Genomic DNA, 24,733 nt, shown 5'->3' with positions numbered 1-24,733 from the left:
CCTGCCAGCCTGATCTCTCCCCAAATGGCCCTCCCTTGCCAGCCTGATCTCACCCCCAACTGCCCTCCTCTGCCAGCATGGTTGCCCCCAACTGCCCTCCCCTGCCAGCCTGATCTTGCCCCAAAGGCCCTCCCCTGCTGGCCTGATCTCACCCCCAACTGCCTCTGCCTGCCTGATCACCCCTAACTGCCCTCCCCTGCCGGCCTGATCTCGCCTCCAACTTCCCTCCCCTGCTGGCCAATTTGGTTCTGATTGGTCAGTTTCTATGCGACTCAGTGTCAAAAGCTCCGCCTCCTAGGCAGCCATTAGCTCCTCAAAGTTCACGCAGATTTGTTTCTGATTGGTCAGTTTCTATGCCAGTCAGCGTCAAAAGCTCCAACTCCTAGGCAGCCATTGACTCCTCACAGTTCACCCAGATTTGGTTCTGATTGGTCCATTTCTATACCAGTCAGCATCTCCGGGCCTATCTCCGGACCTGATCAGAGAGGTGGGGCTGATCAGCAGCCCCCATGGAGGCCTGGAGAGAAACAGAGGCGTGGCTGCTAGTGAAGCCAGAGAGAAAGAGAGAGGCAACAGCTGATCAACAGCTGCCACAGAAGCTGCGGATCAGAACCTGCCTCTCTCTTCAGGCCTCTCTCCGGGCCTGATCCACAGCCCCTTGGTAGTCAGTGCTGGGTCAATGCACCTGCACCAGCAGCAGTCAGTGCTAGGTCACCACAGCAACCCAGCACTGACTGCAGGGCTGACTTCCAGTGTTCAGTCGAGCCTTCAGTCAGTTGTTATGAACCCTGTGTTTTTATATATTAGGATGATAGAGAAGCCTACACTCCCAATCAAGGTTGTTAAATTCACAATTTAACTATCAATACTTAGCTAAACATAGAACACAGCCACATCTGTTGAAGGCAGTCATAAAAATCTAAGCTGTGGTTGCTAAATTCCTTTTTTCTCTCCTGTACAGATTTTCCTTCTCCACTTTCACCTACTCTTACCTTTCCCTAAGTACTAGATTTTAAAATCTGTTGAAGATTAACAATGCAAAGCAATGATGAACTTTCTTTTCAAAAGTATTCTTTTCATTTGGCTTGACATATTTTTATTTATTTATATTTTATTATTTCAAGATAATAAAATACAGCTGGCTATAGATTTATGAACACCCAGCTTATAAGAAAATTAACCCATAATCATGAATGAGGAGCAAAGGACTCTGAATTTGAAGTTGTCCCCCCTGTGTTTGAGGGAAGCAACTGTTTTGCCCCTTCATTCAGAGTTCTTAAAAATTAACAGTCCTAAAGGGATTATTTTATACGTGCAAAGAATAAGTTAACATGCTTCTTCTAGCTAGAAATCACTATCTCATGCCTTTATCCTCTTTTATACAAGTGCGTGCTCATGCACACACACCTGAAAAAGAGTAAGAATGTGTTCTAGCCTTCCTCATTGTGTCTAAGAATGCATTTTCCGAGAGAAATTACATTTTAAACTATGGTTAAGTGGTTAGACACAGCTCTTCCATTTATTCATTCAACATATTCTTTCTGAAAGGACTATTTCATATCTTCCCCTCTCCTCAACTACCAACCTCCCTCCCCACTTCTCACTTTCAACCAATAAGCTCATGTCTTATTCCACGAAGAGAAGCAATTAAATGAGAACTACCTTATTTTCCTATTACCCAGTTGACCAACTTTCTATATCTATACCTATATTTTCTACCTGTCTCATATTAACAGTGATGAACTTTCTTTTTTCTTACATAGAGCCAAATCCTCCACCTATGAACTGGATCCCATTCCTTCTTGCCTCCTCAAAGACACTGTTCATTCAATTATCATCTCTTTCTTCTATCATCAACTTCTTGATCCATAGGATTATACCCAATAGCAACTAAATATGCAGATACTAATATTTAAGAAGTCTTCATAGATTTCTCCTCTAGCTACCATACAATTTCTCTGGCCTCTTTTAGAGCAAAACTTCTCACAAAGGTTGTACCTGCCTCAGTGTACTTTAATCAGTCTCTTGTCCCAATAGTCCACTGAAAATATTGTTGCCAAAGTCTTTAAAGATCTTGATTTGGGCAAATCAATCATCAATCTTCAGTCCAAATTTTCCCCATCTTGCAATAACATTTGACATAGTTTTCACTCCCTCCTTAAAGCACTTTCTTCATCTGGCTTCCATGTACTGCATTATCTTAACATTCCTCCTTTTCAACTTTATTTGCTAGTTCATCTTCCCCTTCCGAACATTGATATATTGGAGTGCTCTACATTTCTGTATTCTTCTTTATGTAAATTTACTCCCTATGAGTCCTAGTAATCTATTTCTCTGTAACAAATTACCCTAAAACTTATCTTAAAACAACACACATTTATTATCTCACACAGTGTCTGAGAGTCAGGAATCCAGGAGTGGCTTATTTGGGTGGTTCTGGCACAGAGTCTCTCATGAGGTTGCAGTTTTAAAGGGGTTTGAGTATCTGCTTCTAAGCTTATTCATTTGGTTATTGACAGGAAGATTCAGTTCTTCATCATAAAGGCTTCTCTATAAGGTTGGTCATGACATGGCTTCCCCCAGAGCAAGTGATCCAAGAGAGAGAAAAAAGTTGCAGAAGTCTAAGATAGAAGTTGCAGTGTCTTTTATAACCTAATCTAGGAAGTGACATACCACCATTCTGCCATATTCTACTGGTCACACAAACCAACTTTGGTACAATGAGAAAAAGATTATATGCTGTGAATACCAGAAGTTGGAAATCTTTAGGGGACATCTTGGATGGAAGCTGGCTATCATGCGAGGTAATCATATCCAGTCTAATGTTTTCAAATATCATCTATAGATTGATCCCAATTTTATACTTCCAGCCTGGATCTGTCTTCTTCCATTTCACATTGGTATAGCCCAGTGGTCGGCAAACTGCGGCTCGCGAGTTGACTAATGAGTTTGCCAACCACTGGTATAGGGGCTTAATCACAAGGAACAACAACAGCCTGTAATTATTGGAATCGAGAGTCTAGGTAAGTGGTCGGCAAACTCATTAGTCAACAAAGCAGCAAACCTCAGCTCGCGAGCCACATGTGGCTCGCGAGCCGCCGTTTGCTGACCACTGGTATAGCCAATTGCTTTAACACTGCCATTTGGATCTCTAATAGGCACTTCAAAAGTAACATGGTAAAATCTGAACTCTTTTTCCACCCCACTAAAACCTGTTCCTCCTTAAATAACATCTCATTAAATAACACCACCATTCACTCAACTGCTAACTTTAAAATCCTCTCTTGCCTTCATATATTGCATCCAATCTATTAACAAGTTTATCTCTAAAACTATAACTTGAATCTAATCACTTTTTAAAGAATCTAATTATTTTCCACCATATTAATTGTTACCACCCTACTTCCAAGCCACCGTCATCCTGCTTAGACTATTGTATAAGTATCCTCACCATTTCTTCCTTGCTTTACTTCTTGCCCCTAGAATCAATTTCCCTCACAGTAACCACAACAATATTTATCAAATGTAAAATAAATATGAATACTTCTTTCTGGTTTAAAAGCCTTTCAATATGTAAAAGTAAAATCTACTTGCTATTGTGGACAGTGGGGTTGGTGAAAGATCTCAAGATGACTGGGTGAAAACTTGTTCTAAAACTCACTGAAATCCCAGAGAGAGATTCTCACCTCCAGGTTGGCTACTTTACCTGAGAATCCACCTGCTATTGATTGGGATTACTACAAGGCCATGCGGTGAAGGCCAGCTTGGCACATGGCTTTGAGAAGCTTATTGTCCTGAAGATGCCTGTATCAGAGGATAAATAAACTGTCCAGATGGATACTAAAGAAAAAAAAGATGTTAAAATTGTGCTGAGTTTTTTGTGTCTCTCAGAGATCACAATTGAAGAATATGAAAGAGCTGAAGAACATGAAGAACATAATTCCATTTGCTCAAATGACCACTGAGGATGTGAATGAAGTCCTCCCAGAAACCAAATTAGATAAGAAGTATCCCAATAGGCCTTACCAGCCAATTGAGAATTTATAAATTTGAATCTGGGAGGAAGCTCTGGCCCTCCCATTACAAACTCTGGACATTAAAAAATAATTATATTGTCCTAGCCGATTTGGCTCAGTGGATAGAGCATCGGCTTGTGGATTGAATGGTCCTGGGTTTGATTCCAGTCAAGGGCACATGCCTGGGTTGTGGGCTCGATCCCCAATGGGGGGCAGCAGACCGATGATTCTCTCTCATTGTTGATGTTTCTATCTCTCTCCCTCCCTCTTCCTCTCTGAAATCAATAAAAATATTAAAAATAATTATATTAAAAATGGATAGCCCAACCGGTTTGGCTCAGTGGATAGAGCGTCAACCTGTGGACTGAAAGGTCCCAGGTTCAATTCCAGTCAAGGGCATGTACCTTGGTTGCGGGTACATCCCCAGTAGGAGGTGTGCAGGAGGCAGCTGATCAATGTTTCTCTCTCTCATCAATGTTTCTAACTATCTCTTCCTCTCTGTAAAAAATCAATAAAATATATATATTTTAATGGATAGATAATCCAAATTCCTAACCATGTCTATAAAAAGTCCTACATCTGGCCCCTAACTTCTTCTCAAAATTTATCTCTAGTATTTTCCTCTTTGTTCATTCTGCCTTAGCACCCCTGGCCATCTTTCTGCAATTCACAAATGCCAAGCTCATTCCCAAATCAGGGACATCATATTGCTTACTTGCTTCATTTAGATCTCTTATTCAAATTTCACTTCCTTAGAGAGCATTCCCTGAACACTATCTAATATTAACACATAGATGACTGTCACTCTTTCCCTTTACCCAGCTTTAATTTTCTACATGTACTTACCACTTAACTGAAATCTCATTCTCTTAAACTTTAGCTTTATAGAGGAAAAATCAGTATAAAATACATTTGGATAAATTTTGACTTAAGAATACATCCATGAAACATCACTACAGTTAACCTATCCACCAACCCCAAAAGTTTATCAATTTTATGTTCATCGCAAAGAACCAACTTTGTTTCAGTAATTTTCTATTGTTTTTCTGTTTTCTATTTCATTTTTTTCTACTCTGATCTTTATTTTCTTTTAATTACAATGAGAAAGAAACAGTAGAAGTTCTACTTTTGGGAACAGGTTGTATGGGCATACCAAAGAGTAGCCCACTAGCCAACTTCTACTTCTACTTCTTTTATTTTGCTTACTTTGAATTTATCTTCTTTTTCTAGTCTCTTGAGATAGCACGGAGGTCATTCATTTGAGACCTTTCTTTTCTCATATAGGCATTGAGAACTGTAAATTTTCCCCTAAGTACTACTTTAGTGACATCCCATATACTTTGATAGGTTGTGTTTTCATTTTCATTCAGTTCAAGATACTTTCTAATTTCCCTTCTGATTTCTTCTTTAATTCATGGGTTACTTAGGGATTGGTTACTTAGTTTTTAAATATTTGGGGATTTTCCAGATATCTTTCTGATAGCAATTTTTTATTTAGTTCCATAGTAGATAGAGAATATACTTTGTATGACTTCAATCCTTTTACATTTATTGAGCTTTGTTCTATGGCTCAGAATATAATCTATCTTGCAAATGTTCCATATACACTCAAAAATTATTATGTGCTTTACTCTTGTTGGATGGAATGTTCCATAAATGTCAATGCAGTCAGGTTGGTTGATAGTGTTTTTTAAGTCTTTTATATATCTGCTAATTTTTCGGTCTGCTTATTCTATTAATCATTGAGCGAATATTTAAATCTCCGACTATCACTGTAAATTTGTCTATTTCTCCTTGCAGGTCTATCAGTCTTCATGAATTTCAAAATTCTGCCATTAAGTACATAAAAATTTTAAATTGCTGTCATCTTGATGAATTAACATCTTTATTGTGATGAAATGACCTTCCTTATCCCTGGCGATATTCTTTGCTCTGAAATGTTTATTTTTTACAAACTCACTGACTGTTTCTCTCAGAAATATAAGTACCATGAGGCCAAGGGCTGTATCTTGTTCTGTATCCCCAGCAACTTGCAGCATAGCAGGCATTTGGTATATATTTAACAAGTTTTTATTAAAGGAAGAGAGAAAGGAGCGAGGGTTTAGAATACACATGCAGATATAGAGCTACACACTAGTATTAAAAAATAAGTGATGAAAAGGTGCCAGTACTTGTTCTGATGAGCATATATTATAATGGGCGAAACATGTACAAAGGCAATTTCAAGAGTGTGATATGAGCCATAAAAAGGATAAGCACAAGATACTTTGAAAAATACAGGAGGAACATCAAATCTAGTTTAAAGTGATGGCTCCTAGGAGGGTAAAACCTAAGCTAATATCAGAATAGAGAACAAACCACAAAAGAAAGGAAGAATGGCCCTCCATAAGGAGACAATGGCATGAAAAAGATATATAAATAATATGGTGCTGGAACATAATGAAAGTATGTCAGGATTCTCTCAGGGGATTCCTAGTCTGTCTAGAAAACATACTGCCCAAGGCCTATAGCACCCTGAGCCCTCCTGGCTAGTGGGCTACTCTTTCGTATGCCCATACAACCTGTTCCCAATAACTGAACTGTATGCTTATTCTCTTAAATTATTCCTAACCTACTTCTGCTAGTAGTTCTTGTTATTATGGTTTGATTAGATAGTAATACAAAGATAATGACTTATGAATACAAAAGACAGTTATCTCCATGAGAACTAAGTTGAATGCTTTAGAAAATGAGATGAAAGAAAAAAAAATAGTGCTCAAAGTAGGTATTAGGGAGACACCTGTAAAATTTGGGGATTAAATGATCAAATTAAAAAACTTCTACTTTAAAATTATATGGTCAATAAGAATAGGAAGGCCCTAACTGATTTGGCTCAGTGGATAGAGTGTTGGCCTGTGGACTGAAGAGTCACGGGTTTGATTCGGGTCAAGGGCATGTACCTTGGTTGCAGGCTCCAGTAGGAGGCATCCAGGAGGCAGCTAATAGAGGTTTCTCTCTCATTGATGTTTCTAACTCTCTATCCCTCTCCCTTTCTATCTGTAAAATCAATAAAAAGAGAGAGAAACCAAGATGGCGGCATAGGTAAGCACCTAAACTGCTGCCTCGCACAACAATTTCAAAACTACAACTAAAAGACAGAACGGACACCATCCAGAACCACAGGAAAGCTGGCTGAGTGAAAATTCTACAACTAGAAGGAAAGAGAAAAGCTCACAGAGAATTGGAGGTACGGCAAAGGGTCTTTGTGCGCGCAGAGAGGAAGGGCGGCTGAGAGCCTGGCTGACTTTCTCTGGCGGGAGAAGGAAGGAAGCCCCCGACCGCACTGAACCCCAGTTCTGACTGTACTGAACCCCAGTTCCAGGCGAGCCTCTGGGGACCCACGCTCTTACGGGGGGAATCTGGACTCTCGGGCGGAGACTCGGGAGCCGGGGAAGGCAGAGGTCTGAAGGCGCGCACGTGCGCGCAAGGGCAAGGCTGACGGGAAGCCAAGACTGTCTGCTCCGCCCTGAGACTCTACCCCATCCAAGCTGAGCACAGAGGCTATTGCAATTTGGCAGGTCTAATCCTATAAGGCTGTCTCCAGCACCGAACTTCTCCCAGCGTAGACACAGCTGATCCTTACAGCCAACTGGCCTGGAGGTCAATTCCTCCCAGTAATACCAACAACAATCAAGACTTAACTACAACAACGCTGTACACACAGTCCACAAAGGGGTGCACCAAGAGTGTCCACCTCAGGTTAACTGGGGAGGCAGACCCACTGGGCCATATAGGAAACCTAGCACACAAATCTACCCTACCAACTCAGGGAAGCAGTGAAAATGCGGCGTCAAAGAAACAGATCACAAACGAAAGAAATGGAGGAAAACAAATGACTGGATATAGAATTAAAAACCATGGTTATAAGGCTTTTCAAGAATATCCTAGAAAAGGCTGATAAATATAACAAGACCCTCGAAGATATGAAAAAGGATCAACTAGAAATTAAACATACACTGAAATAAAAAATATTATACAGAGACCCAAAAACAGACTAGAGTAACGCAAGAATCAAGTCAAAGAATTGAAATACAAAGAAGCAAAAAACACTCAACGGAAAAAGCAAAAAGAAAAAGAAAAAAATCCAAAAAGTTGAAGATAGTGTAAGAAGACTCTGGGACAACTTCAAGCGTACCAACATCAGAATTATGGGGGTGCCGCCCTAACCGGTTTGGCTCAGTGGATAGAGCGTTGGCCTGCGGACTTAAAGGTCCAAGGTTCGATTCCGGTCAAGGGCATGTACCTTGGTTGCGGGCACATCCCCAGTAGTAGGTGTGAAGGAGGCAGCTGATCGATGTTTCTCTCCCATCGATGTTTCTAACTCTCTATTCCTCTCCCTTCCTCTCTGTAAAAAGTCAATAAAATATATTTAAAAAAAAAAAAAAGAATTATGGGGGTGCCAGAAGAAGAGAGAGAGCAAGATACTGAAAACCTATTTGAAGAAATAATGACAGAAAACTTCCCCCACCTGGTGAAAGAAATAGACTTACAAGTCCAGGAAGCGCACAGAACCCCAAACAAAAGGAACCCAAAGAGGACCACACCAAGACACATCATAATTAAAATGCCAAGAGCAAAAGACAAAGAGAGAATATTAAAAGCAGCAAGAGAAAAACAGTTAATTACCTACAAGGGAGCACCCATACGACTGTCAGCTGATTTCTCAACAGAAACTATGCAGGCCAGAAGGGAGTGGCAAGAAATTTTCAATGTGATGAATAGCAAGAACCTACAACCAAGATTACTCTACCCAGCAAAGCTATCATTCAGAATTGAAGGGCAGATAAAGAGCTTCACAGATAAGAAAAAGCTAAAGGAGTTCATCACCACCAAACCAGTATTATATGAAATGCTGAAAGGTATTCTTTAAGAAGAGGAAGAAGAAAAAAGTAAAGATAAAAATTATGAACAACAAATACATATCTATCAACAAGTGAACCTAAAAATCAAGTGAATTAAAAACCTGAGGAACAGAATAATCTGGTGAATATAATAGAATCAGGGGCATAGAAAGGGAGTGGACTGATAATTCTCAGGGGGAAAGCGGTATGGGGGGTTCAGGAAGAGACTGGACAAAAATCATACACCTATGGATGAGGACAGTGTGGGGGAGGTAAGGGCAGAAGGTGGGGTGGGAACCGGGTGGAGGGGAGCTATGGGGGGAAAAAGGAGAAACAATTGTAATAATCTGAATAAAGATTTATTAAAAAAAATAAAAATAAAATAAAATCAATAAAAAGAAAGAAAAAAGAACAGGCAGGTAAGAGTGGAAAGAAATGTGGCTGATGTGGTAAGTAGGGCCCACCAGGCATTATGCCCCAAAAGGTGTTTGAATTTCATCCTGAGGTCAATGGTGAGCACTCAAAGGTACTAAGCAGGACAGTGACAAAATCAGATTCATATTTTACAAAGATGGCTCTGACTGCAGAATAAAGGAGCAAGATGATGCAGAAAGACTTGTCAAGCCCGGCAGGCGTGGCTCAGTGATTGAGCATCTGCCTATGAACCAGGAGGTCACAGTTCGATTCCTGGTCAGGGCACATGCCTGGATTGTGGGCTCAATCCCCAGTAGGGAGCGTGCAGGAGGCAGCCAATCAATGATTCTCTCATCATTGATATTTTTCTCTCTCTCCCTCTCCCTTCCTCCCTGAAATCAATAAAAATATATTTTAAAACAAATGTTTAAAAAAAAAGATTTGTCAGTAACCCAAGCAAGAATGGTGAATTAAGAGTGATTTTATTATTCTTAAGAACTAATTTTATGGGTTAAATAGGCTTTTGTGGGCTTTCTAAGAAACCAACATTGCTATCACAATTTTCATGGGAAAGCATGTTCCAAAGAACCAATTACATGCCAATTAGCATACAACCTATACAGAAACTGGGAACTGTTTATAATTTACTTGCCATTAAAAATGGTAACTTCTAGCCCTAGCTAGTTTGGCTTAGTGGATAGAGCATCGGCCTGTGAACTGAAAGGTCCAGAATTCTATTCTGGTCAAGGGCACATGCTTGGTTGCGGGCTCGATCCCCAGTAGGGGGCATGCAGGAGGTAGCCAATCAATGATTCTCTCTCATCATTGATGTTTCCTTCTCTCTCTCCCTTTCCTTTCTTCTCTGAAATTAATAAAAAAATATTTTTTAAAAAAGGTAACTTCTACAGAAGTCGCATTTGTCTCCCTAAAGTCTAATCTTAATATGGATCATTTCTACTGCAATCATGAAAACTTCCTATGCGGACATATAAAAAAGGACTATTTATAAATATGATTTTCAAAAATAGATCTTTTTAAATGTCTGTACTAACTAGAGGCTAGGCTTTGGTATCTGTGGCTATAAATTACTCTTAGTACCCATAAAAGAAAACAAGAACACTTACTTCATGAAATACTGCTCCTGAATATGGAGACACTCCCAAGTCCAACAGTGAGAGGCCTTCAACCACTGAAAAGTAAGACATCCAAGTTCATTCTTACTTCAAAGACATATACAGATGGCCATAAGCCAGTGTTAGATACTCCCAGGACAAAAAAGGTCTTATAGTTTATCTAATCCACTTAACCTTATTCCCAGAAAGTGGGTCTAAGTCTTGATTTGAACATTTCTGATAATGGGGAGTTTTCTTCCATAGAGTATTCCTTTCCCTTGTGGCAAACTACTCATTATGGGAACGTTTTATATTAAACTATAAATTTCCTTTGATCTCCTTGTAACTCCCACCTACTCTAAAGTGTTCCATTTATGTATATTCCGCTCCATTCCAAAACACAGTAAGATAACAAATTAGAAGCTGGTGAGAAATATTGCTCATAGGTGGGGAAATGAGCAATCACTCTAATACGTGCTTTGTTTGACATTTGCATTAATTTTTCTTCAGGGCAATATGTACTTTTTAAGTGTATTTTTTTTGACCCAGAAATTATTGTTCTTAAGGCAATTTATTCAAAGAAGAATGTTCATTACCATGCTCAAGAGTGGGGAAAATTAAAAATAATCCCAATGTCCATTAATGGAGATTTATTTAAATTAATTATGACACTGCTATCGTTTCTGACTCACTTATTTCAGCCAGTATCATCACTGTTCTTCCTATTATTAAAACTCAAAATCTTAGAATTAGCCATTTTGACTTTCATTACTGTGCTAAGAACTTCAACATGAATCATCTAATTTAATGGGGTACATATTATAACTTCCTATTTCATAAATGAGAAAGCTGATGTTGGAGATCACACAGATAGTAAGTGGCAGAGGCAGAGAGGGACTCAAACCCTCTTTAAGATTCCATTTATGTAGTGTGCTCTTAATGACCATACTACATTGCCTCATCTTGGATCCCTCACCCTATCAATCCTATAAGCAACCAGATCTTATGGTTTCTTTTCTTCAATATCCTATCTAATAAAGAGAAAATATGCTAATGGACCCTCATGCCATTGCAAAGATGGCAGCTACCACATCCAATGAGGGAATATGCTAATTGACTGTCCCGCCCTCAAAGATGGTGGCACCCACAGCCAATAAGGAGGGAATATGCTAATTGCTGCCATGCCCTCAAAGATGGCGGCACCCACAGCTACAAGATGGCGGCGCCCAGTCCCCTCAGCCCCACTGAGGCGGCAGGTGCGCGGCAAGGCTGGCCTGCCCCCAAGCGGGCCCGGCCTTGCCACGCGCCTACCTCCGGAGTCCCCCAGTCTCCTCAACCCCCCAGCTGCCCAGCGCCAGCCTGATGCACAGGCAAGCCTCAGATAGTGGCTGCCCAGCCACCCAGGGCGGGCCCGAGGTGCTGGCAAGCCTCGGAAGGCGGCTGCCCAGCTGCCCATGGCCGCCCGAGGCTCAGTTAACCAAGGCCAGCTGAGGCTTGCGCTGCCGGCAGTGGCAGCAGCAGAGGTGTGATGGGGCATCGCCTTCCCCTGATAGCCAGGTCACCTCCCGCCCCTGAGGGCTCCCGGACTGTGAGAGTGGGCAGGCCGGACTGAAGGAACCCCCCTCCAGTGCATGAATTTTCATACACCAGGCCTCTAGTTTGTTCAATAAGTAGTTAACTATGCAATTACTCTATGCCAGACACAAAGAATTCAGGGATGACTAAAACAGCTCTAACCTTCAAGGAACTCATATTACAATAGAGAAACTAGATATAAATAAAGAATTATGATGTAAAATGAGAAATGCTCTTAAGCCCAGCTGGCATGGCTCAAGGGTTGAGAGTAGACCTATGAACCAGGAGGTCATGGTTCAATTCCTGGTCAGGGCACATGCCTGGGTTGTGGACTCGATCCCCAGTGTGGGGCATGCAGGACGCAGCTGATCAATGATTCTCTCTCATCATTGATGTTTCCATCTCTCTCTCCTCCCTTCTTCTCTGAAATCAATAAAGATATAAAATAAAAAAATAAATGCTCTTAATAGAGGTATGTATAAAGAGAGCAGAAGAAGGAGGGCCTAATACTGCCTTGGGTCTTCTGCTATCCAGAAGAAAGCAGGAACCAAGTGGCTTCAACAAAATATTATATGCAAATATTATAATGCAGAGATATGAAATCTAAGTTCTTAGCATCACACATATGAATTACTACTATCTTTATTACCATTTGTCAACTGGAAAACTGGGACAAATTATTTATCTTCATTAAATCTCAGTTTCCTCAACTGTCAAATGAGGAAAATAACACCATCTAACAGAGAATAACTGGAGGATAAAATGAGGCTTATCATAATCTCTAATATACAGTATTTTTACTTATTTTAAAAATCTTTATTGTTGAAAGTATTACATATGTCCCTGTTTTTTCCTTCACTGACCCCCTCCAGCTTGCCCCCACCCCCTGCCCCAGGCCTTCACCACCCTGTCAGTGTTCATGGGTGATACATACATGCATACAAGTTCTTTGGTTGATTACCTCCTACCCACCCACCCTCCCCCACCTTCCCTCCGAGATTCCACACTCTGTTCCATGCTTCCATGTCTCCAGATCCACTCCATTCATCAGTTTATTTTGTTAATTAGATTCCACATGAGTGAGATCATGTGATACTATAATGGCTACCATCAACAAATCAACAAATGACAAGTGCTGGAAAAGATGGTGAGAAAAGGGAACCCTACTACACTGCTAGTGGGAATGCAGACTGGTGCAGCCATTATGAAAAACAGTATGAAGTTTCCTCAAAATATTAAATATGGAACTGCCATTTGACCCAGTGATCCCACTTCTAGGAATATATTCTAAGAAACCCAAAACACCAATCAGAAAGAATGTATGCACCTCTATGTTCATAGTAGCACAATTTACAATAGCTAGGATCTGGAAACAACCCAAGTGCCCATCAGTAGACGAGTGGATGAAAAAGCTGTGGTACATTTATTACCAAGGAATACCGTGCAGCAGTAAAAAAGAATCTTTTACCCTTTGAGACAGCATAGAGGTACCTGGAGCATATCATGCTAAGTGAAATATGTCAGTCAGTGATATACAGTATTTTTAGAACTCTTAGTTCTAATTATTCTTTTTTTAAAAAAAGTATTTTTATTGATTTCAGAGAGGAAGGAAGAGGGAGATAGATACATCAATGATGAGAGAGAATCACTGATCAGCTGCCTCCTGCACACCCCCACTGGGGATTGAGCCCATGCCCTGACTGGAATCCAACCATAACCTCCTCGTTCATAGGTCGATGGTCAACCACTAAGCCACGCTGGCCAGGCTCTAATATTCTTAAACACTCATTTATTATGCCATTTCCCATTCCAAAATGTTTATGGGATTGCCCGGGCCAGTGTTGCTCGGTGGTTAGAGGGATGCCCGTGCACCCACGGGTTCAATTCCCAGTAAAGAGTAAATACCTGAGACACATCATAGTTAAAATGCCAAGAACAAAAGACAAAGAGAGAATCTCGAAAGCAGCAAGAGAAAAACAGTTAGTTACCTACAAGGGAGCACCCATACAACTGTCAGCTGATTTCTCAACAGAAACTATGCAGGCCAGAAGAGAGTGGCAAGAAATATTCAAAGTGATGAAGAGCAAGAACCTACAACCAAGATTACTCTACTCAGCAAAGCTATCACTCAGAATTGAAGGTCAGATAAAGAGCTTCACAGATAAGAAAAAGCTAAAGGAGTTCATCACCACCAAACCAGTATTATATGAAATGCTGAAAGGTATTCTTTAAGAAGAGGAAGAAGAAGAAAAAGGTAAAGATAAAAATTATGAACAACAAAGTGAAACAAATACATATCTATCAACAAGTGAATCTAAAAATCAAGTGAATAAAAAGTCTGATGAACAGAATAAACTGGTGAATATAATAGGATCAGGGGCATAGAAAGGGAGTGGAATGACAATTCTCTGGGGGAGGAAGGGGGTGTGGGGGATGCGGGAAGAGACTGGACAAAAATCATACACCTATGGATGAGGACAGTGTTGGGGGGGTGGGTAAGGGCAAAGGATGGGATGGGAACCGGTGGAGGGGAGCTATAGGGGGAAAAAAGAGGAACAACTGTAATAATCTGAACAATAAAAATTTATTAGGAAAAAAAAAAAAGTAAATACCTGGGTTGCAGGCACAATCCCTGCCCCAGTCAGGGTGAGTGTGGGAGCGAACCAATCGATGTGTCTCTCACATATCGACGTTTCTGTGTGTCTCTCCCCCTCCTTTCCATTCTCTCTAAAAATCAATGGGAAAATGTCCTTGGGTGAGGATTAACAACAAAAATAAACACTAAAAATAACCTCTAGTAAGAATTAACAAAAAAAAATGTTTATGGGATAACATCAAAACTCTAGAATTTAAAGTTCAAGCAGAGAAAGTGGACTTCTGGGGTGCTGGTAACGGTCTGTTTTTAGATCTGGGTATTGCCCACATGGTATATACAGTTTGTAAAAATTCATTAAGCTCTACATTTATTTTCTGGGCACTGTATATATTGTACTTCAGTAAAAAAAAAAAAAATGTTTTTTAAAGAAAATCTTTAAACTCTGCTTTTGACATTTCACATCTTTCAACATTTTTTTTAAAAAATATATTTTATTGATTTTTTACAGAGAGGAAGGGAGAGGGACAGAGAGCTAGAAACATTGATGAGAGAGTAACATCAATTAGCTGCCTCCTGCAACACCCCTACTGGGGATGTGCCCGCAACCAAGGTACATGCCCTTGACCGGAATCGAACCTGGGACCCTTCAGTCCGCAGGCCGACGCTCTATCCACTGAGCCAAACCAGTTAGGGCTCAACATTTCTTTAAAAATAAATAAATTAGCCCTAACTGGTTTGGCTCAGTGGATAGAGCGTCGGCCTGCGGATTGAAGGGTCCCAGGTTCGATTCCGGTCAAGAGCATGTACCTTGGTTGCGGGCATATCCCCAGTGGGGGGTGTGCAGGAGGCAGCTGATCGATGTTTCTCTCTCATCGATGTTTCTAACTCTTTATCCCTCTCCCTTCCTCTCTGTGAAATATCAATAAAAATATATTAAAAAAAAAAAAAAAAAAAAAGAAGGATCTCTTACCCTTTGAGACAGCATGGAGGGACCTGGAGAATATCATGCTAAGTGAAATAAGCCAGTAAGAGACAAGTATCACATGATCTCACTCATGTGGAATGTAATGAACAAAATAAGCTGATGAACAAAACAGATCCAGAGATATAGAAGCATGGAACAGACGGACGAATCTCAGAGGGAAGGGGGGAGATTAACCAAAGAGCTTATATGCATTTATGCATAACCCATGGATATAGACAATAATGAGGTGAAGGCCTGGGGGGAGTGGAGTGGAGGGGGTTAATGGGGGAGAAGGAGGACATCTGTAATACTTTGAACAATAAAGATAAATTTTAAAAATAATAATAAAAAGAAAAAAGGGGGGAGAAACCAAGATGGCGGCATAGGTAAACACCTGAACTTGCCGCCTCGCACAACTTCAAAACTACAACTAAAAGACAAAACGGACATCATCCAGAACCACAGGAAGACTGGCTGAGTGGAAATTCTACAACTAGAAGGAAAGAGAAAAGCACACTGAAACTCAGAGGAATTGCGGAAGTCAGAGGTATGAAGGCGCGTGCACAGAGAGGGCTGGCAACTGAGTACGTGGCTGGCTTTTTCAATCCAGAGGGAGACACAAGCTCCCGAATGCTCTGAACTCCAGTTCCGGGGGAGACTATGGGGACCCAGACTCATACGGGGAGAAACTGGACTGTCTGGCAGCGGGCGGAACTCGAAGGCAGCTTTCTCTCAGAGGTGCTTGCAGCGATTACCACGGGACACTGAGACCCAGGGGCCTCTTAAGGCAGGGCTGACAGGAAGCCATTGCTGTTTGCTCTGCCCTGAGACTCCGCCCCATCCAAGCTGTGCACAGAGGCTTTTGCATATGAATGGCCTGGTCCTTTGAAATCTAAACTTACCTATCAAACTGCAGCTGAGTCAGAGAGACCCAGAACATACAAAAGAAGGCCCAAGGCCCCACAGCAGCTTGCATTGCTTCACAGCTGGGCCTCATCTGGGCACCTCCAAAACCCAAACAAAGAAGAGGAATCTGCAGACCTCTCTGTAGCTCCTGCTGGGTGGCCTCAGGCAGAGGCTAAATTAGCACCTCCTTGGAGATCCAAGAGCCAGTGTGCCCAGGGGTCAGAGTGGGACCATCCAGATTACAACTCCTCAGATCCATAAGGGACACACTCAGGAGGCAGACTCAGTAAGCACCAAAGCCCCACTGAAGCAAGTCTTGTCTCATAAGGGTGTCTCCAGCACAGAAGTTCTCCCATTGTAGACACAGCTGATCCTCACAGCCAATTGGCCTGGAGGTCAATTCCTCCCAGTGATACCAACAACAATCAAGGCTTAACTACAAGACAGTGCACACAGCCCACAAAGGGGTGCACCAAGAGTGTCCACCTCAGGTAACTGGGGAGGCAGAGCCACTGGGCCCTATAGGACACCTAGCACACAAAACCACTCTATCAACTCAGGGAAGCAACCAAAATGCAGAGACAAAGAAACAGGTCACAAATGAAAGAAATGGAGGAAAGCAAACGACTGGATATAGAGTTCAAAACCATGGTTATAAGGTTTTTCAAGAATTTTCTAGAAAAGGCCAATAAATTTAGTGAGACCCTCGAGGATATGAAAAAGGACCAACTAGAAATTAAGCATAAACTGACTGAAATAAAAAAAAATAATATACAGAGATCCAACAGCAGACTAGAGGATCCCAAGAATCAAGTCAAAGATTTGAAATACAAAGAAGCAAAAAACACCCAACCGGAAAAGCAAAAAGAAAAAATCCAAAAACATGAAGATAGTGTAAGGAGCCTCTGGGACAACTTCAAGCGTACCAACATCCGAATTATGGGGGTGCCAGAAGAAGAGAGAGAGCAAGATACTGAAAACCTATTTGAAGAAATAATGACAGAAAACTTCCCCCACCTGGTGAAAGAAATAGACTTACAAGTCCAGGAAACGCAGAGAATCCCAAACAAAAGGAATCCAAAGAGGACCACACCAAGACACATCATAATTAAAATGCCAAGAGCAAAAGACAAAGAGAGAATCTTAAAAGCAGCAAGAGAAAAACAGTTAGTTACCTACAAGGGAGCACCCATATGATTGTCAGCTGATTTCTCAACAGAAACTATGAAGGCCAGATGGGAGTGGCAAGAAATATTCAAAGTGATGAATAGCAAGAACCTACAACCAAGATTACTCTACTCAGCAAAGCTATCATTCAGAATTGAAGGGCAAATAAAGAGCTTCACAGATAAGAAAAAGCTAAAGGAGTTCATCACCACCAAACCAGTATTATATGAAATGCTGAAAGGTATTCTTAAAGAAGAGGAAGAAGAAGAAAAAGGTAAAGATAAAAATTATGAACCACAGCCCTAGCTGGTTTGGCTCAATGGATAGAGCGTCAGCCTGCGGAATGAGGGGTCCCAGGTTCGATTCCGGCCAAGGGCACATGCCCGGGTTGTGGGCTCGATCCCCAGTAGGGGGCGTGCAGGAGGCAGCCAATCAATTATTCTCTCTCATCATTGATGTTTCTATCTCTCTCCCTCTCCTTTCCTCTCTAAAATCAATAAAATATATTTTAAAAAAAAATTATGAACCACAAATACATATCAACAAGTGAATCTAAAAATCAAGTGAATAAAAACTCTGAACAGAATAATCTGGTGAATATAATAGGATCAGGGGCATAGAAAGGGAGTGGACTGACAATTCTCAGGGGGAAAGGGGTGTGGGGGGTGCGGGAAGAAACTGGACAAAAATCATACACCTATGGATGAGGACAGTGTGTGTGTGGGGGGGGGTAAGGGCATGGGGTGGGATGGGAACCGGGTGGAGGGGAGCTATGGGGGAGGGAGAGGAACAACTGTAATAATCTGAACAATAAAGATTTTTTTTAAAAAAGAAAAGAAGCAACAGTAGGAAAAGGTGCACTGCGAGTTTAGAGTGAGAGGAGACGTCAGAACACCTCACCTGGGATACCCCTTCCCCCCACCCCTCACACACCGTCCAGGGAGCACCACTAGAGATCCCTCGTTAAATCCCAAGCCCACCTCAATTTCCACTCCACCTTGCACGCCCTCTAAGTATCCCTTCCTCAGACCATTTCCCTAGGTTCAAGGCCCCAGTGGGACACACCCCCTCAGATCTTCATCCCTCCGGTAATCCCGCTCCTGGACCCAACCCTCACCAAACAGTCCCACGCCCCCTCCCCCAGGCAGACGCGTCCTTAGGCCCCGCCCTCCTGCCCTCGGAGGGCGCCAGAGCGGGTCAGAGCGTAGTTCTTGCGGCCACTGCCCCACTCTCCCATTCACAGAGGCCCGGGGAGCACAGGAGGGGTTTGGCCGCCTACTCGAGCCGGTGGCCTCACCTCTCTTCCAAGAGCTCAATGGGGACACCACCTCCACCCGCTCGGAGATGAACTCGGCCAGACTGGAGCGGAACAAGGCCGCCCGCACAGTCACAGCCACCACCAGCACCAGGGCCAAGGGAGCCGCCATGATAGCTGGGGCGGCGCGCCGCCGAGGAGGGAAAGGCGATGCGGAAGAGCCTCGCGGCCCGTGCGCCACCTCTGTAGTTCCGCGGGCCGGAGCGCCTGGCGGCTGCTGCCGCCGTAGCTGCCTGACAGGGGACTACCACTCCCAGGAAGCCTTGCGGCCCGGCAGGGCGGGACGACGGAAAGCCGGGCAAGTCAAGCTTGTAGCGAAGGGTTAGGCGACCTCTCCAGTGATAGCTGGTGAATTGTAAAAGCGCTCAGGAGCTGAAGTACTGCTGAAAGTAATCAAATTAGGAATTTATCTTCATGGGGCTGTGAGTGAGTTTTAAAGAGATGTTAGTTTCGCTCTTGTGTGTATGTTTTTAATGCTTAAATGTTTCTCTTTTATGTTTTTAATGACTATTAAATATGTATTCATGTACTTGCAATTGTGTATTGAACGACAACTATTCCCAGGCACTATATTGGATTCTGAGGATACATTTTGGCATAGTAGACAGATTTGTTAGCCCTGCGGCCTGGAACGAGTTGCTTAACCTTTCTGTGCCTCAGATCTCTCATCTGAAAAATGTACTGGCTGTTGGTTCCTACTGGCCTGCTAGAAACAACTGAAGAATGCTTAGAAATTCTCCCAGTCACTTTTAAACACAACCATTATAAAAAATTAAATTATATAAACTTACAACTAAATAAATTATATTAAAAACAAGGTAATATTTATTTTTGAATATTCAAAACTCATCACTTCCTAATTGTTTTACTACACTTTATTTTAACTGTGCTCTTGAGGTTGTTTACCACTGGTATTTCACTATAGCAAATATTGTATAATATTGTGTACTACTGCCCTGCCTTTCCCAAATCCGTGTTCAGTGAAAATAGGTTGGTAGCTTGAAATCCCTCCTGATGGGACTGTTTACACCACAGAAGTGAGCACACACTTCAAATCAGGGTTTTATAGTTTGGAGAGCCCTTTGATAAGAATTCAGAAGCACACCACTTCATTAATTAATGTATGAAAAGTGTTTATGGTGAGTGCTTAAATGTTAGCTATAATAATATTAAATATATGAAGAAATTTCAGATCTGTAAACAAAATGAAACAGGTTGCATGATGAAGAATAACTTGGTGGAAGGGGTGTGGTAATGTTATCCATGGAAGTGGGGGCTGTGAGGAAAAGAATTTCCCAGGGCCCCAATGGGTTTTGTTAAAAGCTTTATTGATTATGTAAAATTAAGGAGGTTCCCCTCCAAGGTCCCACCATGGAAAAAGTCCAGTCTTGTTTTCAGCAGCCCAGAATTTCTATTCCATATTAAAGTACAGTCCAGTCCAGCAACTGGCTAGTTTAGCTTGTATTCCCAGCTGCAATCCATTGTGTGTGGGGTCTGCACAGCCATGGGCCATGAGGCTGCTTAAACCCACATGACAGGCGAGCACACCGGTTAGTGCAGGTCAAGAGCAAGGGAGAACAAGAGCAAGAGACAAGAGAAGGGAACTTTTTGTCTGGGGATTTTATCCAGGACCTTCCAAGATTTTGCACTTTTCTGATGAGGTCTGCCCCTTAGCCAACCCATTGTTCCCCGGGCTAAAGTTTAGTAAACTGATAGGCAAGAGCCTTCCTATGTCACCCAGACTTCACAGCCCGTACACTCATCTGCCCCTGTGTTCGATCTGCAGGGAATAGACCACTGGTTCCCTGGGGAGCTTGAAGCTGTAGCTTCCTGCAGAAGCTACCCAGATGACCATGCTTATGTCTGGCCTCCCCTTTGCTCTCTTCCTGTTATTAATATTAACTATCTAATTACAATGATAATATTAACACTGGACAGGGTGGTCAGGGAAGGCTCTGAGAAGAGGTGACATTTAAGATGACACCTAAAAGATGATAAATTAATCAGAGCTTCCAAGCTGAAGGGCACAGACTCAGAGTCAGAAAAAAAGAAGATAGTAGAAGGTGTGGATGGAGAGGCAGATAGGAGCCAAACAGGTAGGGACCTGTTCCCCATGGTTGGGAATTTGGGCTTCATTCAAAGTGCAATGCATGTGCCTTTGGAGAATTTTAAACAAGAAAGTGTATATTTTTTTAAAGATCATTACATCCCCAGGATCTATACTGGGTGTTGGGGAATATTGCAATGACAAAGTTGTATTTCTTGCTTTTATGGAACATAGAGAGCAGTTGCAGAGATGTGATAGTCTTAAGAATAACACAAATAGAAATAAAATCTCAAACCATGATGAGAGAAGGAAGAAAGAACAGGATGCTAGCAGAATGCAAAAATCAGCCCTGGAACAGATAGCTTTCTTGACCATTGGGAGGAGCAGGTCTCCATTGGGAGAGGGGATCATGAAGGAATAAAGGCACTCTCATCCTTTGAGCCCTGCTCTGCTAAGCATTGTGCCATACTTTTAACACACATTAGCTTATTTAGTCTGTACAGCCTTCTTTCCTAAAGATGTAAATGTGAAGTGTAAGCCTTGACATTGTTTTTTTTTCTTTTATGTTACGCAAATACCTATCTTAAGTTTTGATTGCCAGGGCATCCACTTCAAAGACAGCTATCTTGAATAAACACATTGTCAGCCACACAATTAGATTAAGAACCAGATGGCCTCCCCTTATTGAGGCTCCTTTGTTTTAGAGATATTGGTTGATTTAAATAACATCATTTGGGCTACTTGTTTATTTTGCTTTCTTCTGGGGCTTTAAATTCCTTCTTTTTAAATTCACCAATAAAGTGTGAGCCCATGAAAGTTTTAAATTCACCTACAAATTCTGGGCCACTGCCCAATTAAAGCAGCCACCCAGGCCTGTGACCTATGAGTGTGTGCGCGCTCTCTCTCTCTCTCTCTCTCTCTCTCCTTAACCTTGCCTTGTGGCCCCAGGTGTGCTGTGTAATTTTCAGGTCTTGCAGGTCTTGTAAGTAATAAACCTTATCTTTTCAAAGTTTCCTGATGGTTATTGCTGAAAGGCATCTTGAAATCATAGTAAGAACCACAAGGGCTGGCCCAACTACAATACTGGTTATTGACAGGCTGAGACCAGTACAAAACAAGTGTTGTTATTTCCTTTTACATAAAAGGAGGAGGCATGTATTACATCATCTTAGAGTAAAGTATTTTACATCTTGAAAAATGGAGGAGATTGAGCAAGATTAGGTAACATAGTAAAGACTGAGCAAGATTATGTAATGTAAAATGCTTAGCGCAGTGGTTGGCAAACTCATTAGTCAACAGAGCAAAATATCAACAGCACAATGATTGAAATTTCTTTTGAGAGCCGAAAACCGACTTCTGCGCATGGGCCACGAAGTTTCAATTGCACTGTACATGCGCGCCCGCACGTGGTATTTTGTGGAAGAGCCACACTTAAGGGACCAAAGAGCCACATGTGGCTCGTGAGCTGCAGTTTGCTGACCACTGGCTTAGCGCATAGCAAGTGCTCAATATACATTGTTAGCTGTTTTATTATTATTTGTATTATCCTAACAAATGACTTAAAAATTCTTAGGGTTTGGATTGTCTTTGGGAAGAACAGTGATTAGCCATGATAGGTAGAAAATGTAACCCAAACCAGTGGTTCTTAAACATGAGTGTGCATGGATCATAGACCTAAATATAAGGTCCTAGAAAACACAGAAATAAATCTCCATGACCTTGAGTTAGGCAATAGTGTCTTAGTTATAACACCAAAAGCACAGGCAACAAAAGAAGAAATAACTTGAACTTCATCAAAATTAAAAACTTTTGTGCTCACCCTGGCTGGTTTGGCTCAGTGGATAGAGTGTTGGCCTGGGGACTGGAGGGTCCCCGGTTCGATCCCGGTCAAGGGCATGTACCTTGGTTTTGGGCACATCCCCAGTAGCGGGTGTGCAGGAAGCAGGTGATCAATGTTTCTCTCTCATTGATGTTTCTAACTCTCTATCCCTCTCCCTTCCTCTCTGTAAAAAATCAATAAAATATATATTTTTTAAAAAAACAAACTGCCCTAACCGGTTTGGCTCAGTGGATAGAGCGTCAGCCTGCGGACTGAAGGGTCCCAGGTTCGATTCCGGTCAAGGGCATGTACCTTGGTTGCGGGCACATCCCCAGTGGGGGGTATGCAGGAGGCAGCTGATCGATGTTTCTCTCTCATCGATGTTTCTGACTCTCTGTCCCTCTCCCTTCCTCTCTGTAAAAAATCAATAAAATATATTTAAAAAAATAGACAAAAATTATAAAAAAAAACAAAAAAAAACTTTTGTGCTCCAAAGGACACTATCAAGAAATGAAAATGGCTCGGCCAGCATGGTTCAGTGGTTGAGTGTTGACCTATGAACCAGGAGGTTATGGTTTGATTCCTGGTCAGGTCATACGTGCAGGTTGCAGGCTTAATCCACAGTGTGGGACGTGTAGGAAGCAGCCAATCAATTCTCTCTCATCTTCGATGTTTCTCTCTGTCTCTCCCTCTCTTTTCCTCTCTGAAATCAATAAAAATATATTTAAAAAAAAGAAAGAAAGAAAGAAAATGTGGCAGGATAGTAAGAAGCTAGAAAAATTCCTGGGCAACTGGAATGGGGAAACTGAGAGAAGAAAATTAAACAAAGCGAAACAGTTTGGGCAGCTTGCAGCCAGCTCGCTAGACATCTTCTCTAACCAGAGAATACATAGCTTAAATCACCCTGGCCTGGGAAGATTAAAACAAATACCCAATGACATTTGTGCCAGCTAAACCCAAGGACAAGGACAGATGAAGTCTGGGGGACAAATAACAAAACCCCCAAAGCATTTGGATGGTATCACTTGAGGTGGGAGGAAAGGATGTTAGGCAGGAAAGATAGCTGCTAGGGCAGGAGGAGGGGAAAGGGAAAAGAGGGGGAGTTTATCTCACCCACTGAACAAAGAAGTCAGCAAGATAAAATCGCAATATGTTCTCATAAATTCTGGGAAAAGCTGCAACAATGTAAAAGGAGAACCTTGAAATCTATTGTGGCAGGGGGAGAGGGAGTGTATAAAACCCTTGAGCCCCCACCAGGTGCCTGGAGTGCTCAGACTAGCTGAGTTGTCCACTTGTGCTTTATGCCAGTTGTATTCTTAATAAGTTTTCTTGCTTTGCTTCACCACTGCTTTCTGTCACTCGTCTGAATTCTTTCTCACGACTATGACAAGAACCGAGGAGGGGAGAGCCCCCTTTGACTTGGATGGCTCTCTGGTAATAAAAAGACAAACCACAGAATGGGAGAAAATATCTACAAATCATATATCTGATTAGGGCCAGTTATCCAAAATATATAAAGAACTCTAACAACTCAATAATAAAATGACAAATGACTTGATTAAAAATGTGCAAATGCAGTCGCAGAGGGGCCATCAGGAGAGAACTTGGGGGTCAACAGAGGTGGGGCACAGATACTCACCCCCCCAACTTTGCAGGGGCCTGAACCCTCACCCCTTCTGAGGGAGGTCTCCTGCCCCCATGGCTGCTTCGCTTCCCATGCCCAGCTCAAATCGGGACCCAGGTAACAGACAGAGACTTGGCCAACAGCAGCTGCCCTCTCACTGCAACAAGACTTGTTTGAGTTGTCTTGTACCCATGGTGTGGGGAAGTGGGTTTTTGATATCTAAATCCAGCCTAGCACCAGGAATGCTTAGGGCCTACTCAAGAAGGCAAATTATCCTTTCCACTAATATTTACAGGGT

The 24,733-nt window shown here is 42.0% G+C and overlaps 2 protein-coding genes across 3 annotated transcripts in view; one reads left to right on the top strand and one right to left on the bottom strand.

Annotated features, from left to right (window-relative positions):
• Window positions 1–19,185, bottom strand: part of PIGU (phosphatidylinositol glycan anchor biosynthesis class U) — a 105,896-nt gene extending 86,711 nt beyond the window's left edge. Inside the window, exons 1-2 of one of the 2 annotated variants that reach the window (XM_080685024.1) lie at window positions 18,928–19,185; window positions 10,435–10,499 (exon numbers count right to left, since the gene is read on the bottom strand). In XM_080685024.1, the coding sequence (XP_080541150.1) occupies window positions 10,435–10,499; window positions 18,928–19,057 (195 nt within the window). In that variant the 5' untranslated portion in view covers window positions 19,058–19,185. The remainder of the gene's footprint in view (window positions 1–10,434; window positions 10,500–18,927) is intronic. The other variant, XM_080685025.1, reaches the window with a different exon arrangement.
• A 110-nt stretch (window positions 19,186–19,295) lies between these two features.
• TP53INP2 (tumor protein p53 inducible nuclear protein 2) overlaps window positions 19,296–24,733 on the top strand; it is a 31,426-nt gene continuing 25,988 nt past the window's right edge. Inside the window, exon 1 of the mRNA XM_080684287.1 lies at window positions 19,296–19,367. Coding sequence (XP_080540413.1) covers window positions 19,360–19,367 — 8 coding nt within the window. The 5' untranslated portion in view covers window positions 19,296–19,359. The remainder of the gene's footprint in view (window positions 19,368–24,733) is intronic.

Source organism: Plecotus auritus, assembly GCF_963455305.1.
Source record: "Plecotus auritus genome assembly, chromosome: 8".
NCBI lineage: Eukaryota > Metazoa > Chordata > Mammalia > Chiroptera > Vespertilionidae > Plecotus > Plecotus auritus.
The sequence above is the reverse complement of the archived record's forward strand: the minus strand, read 5'-3'. Positions and strand labels throughout refer to the sequence as shown.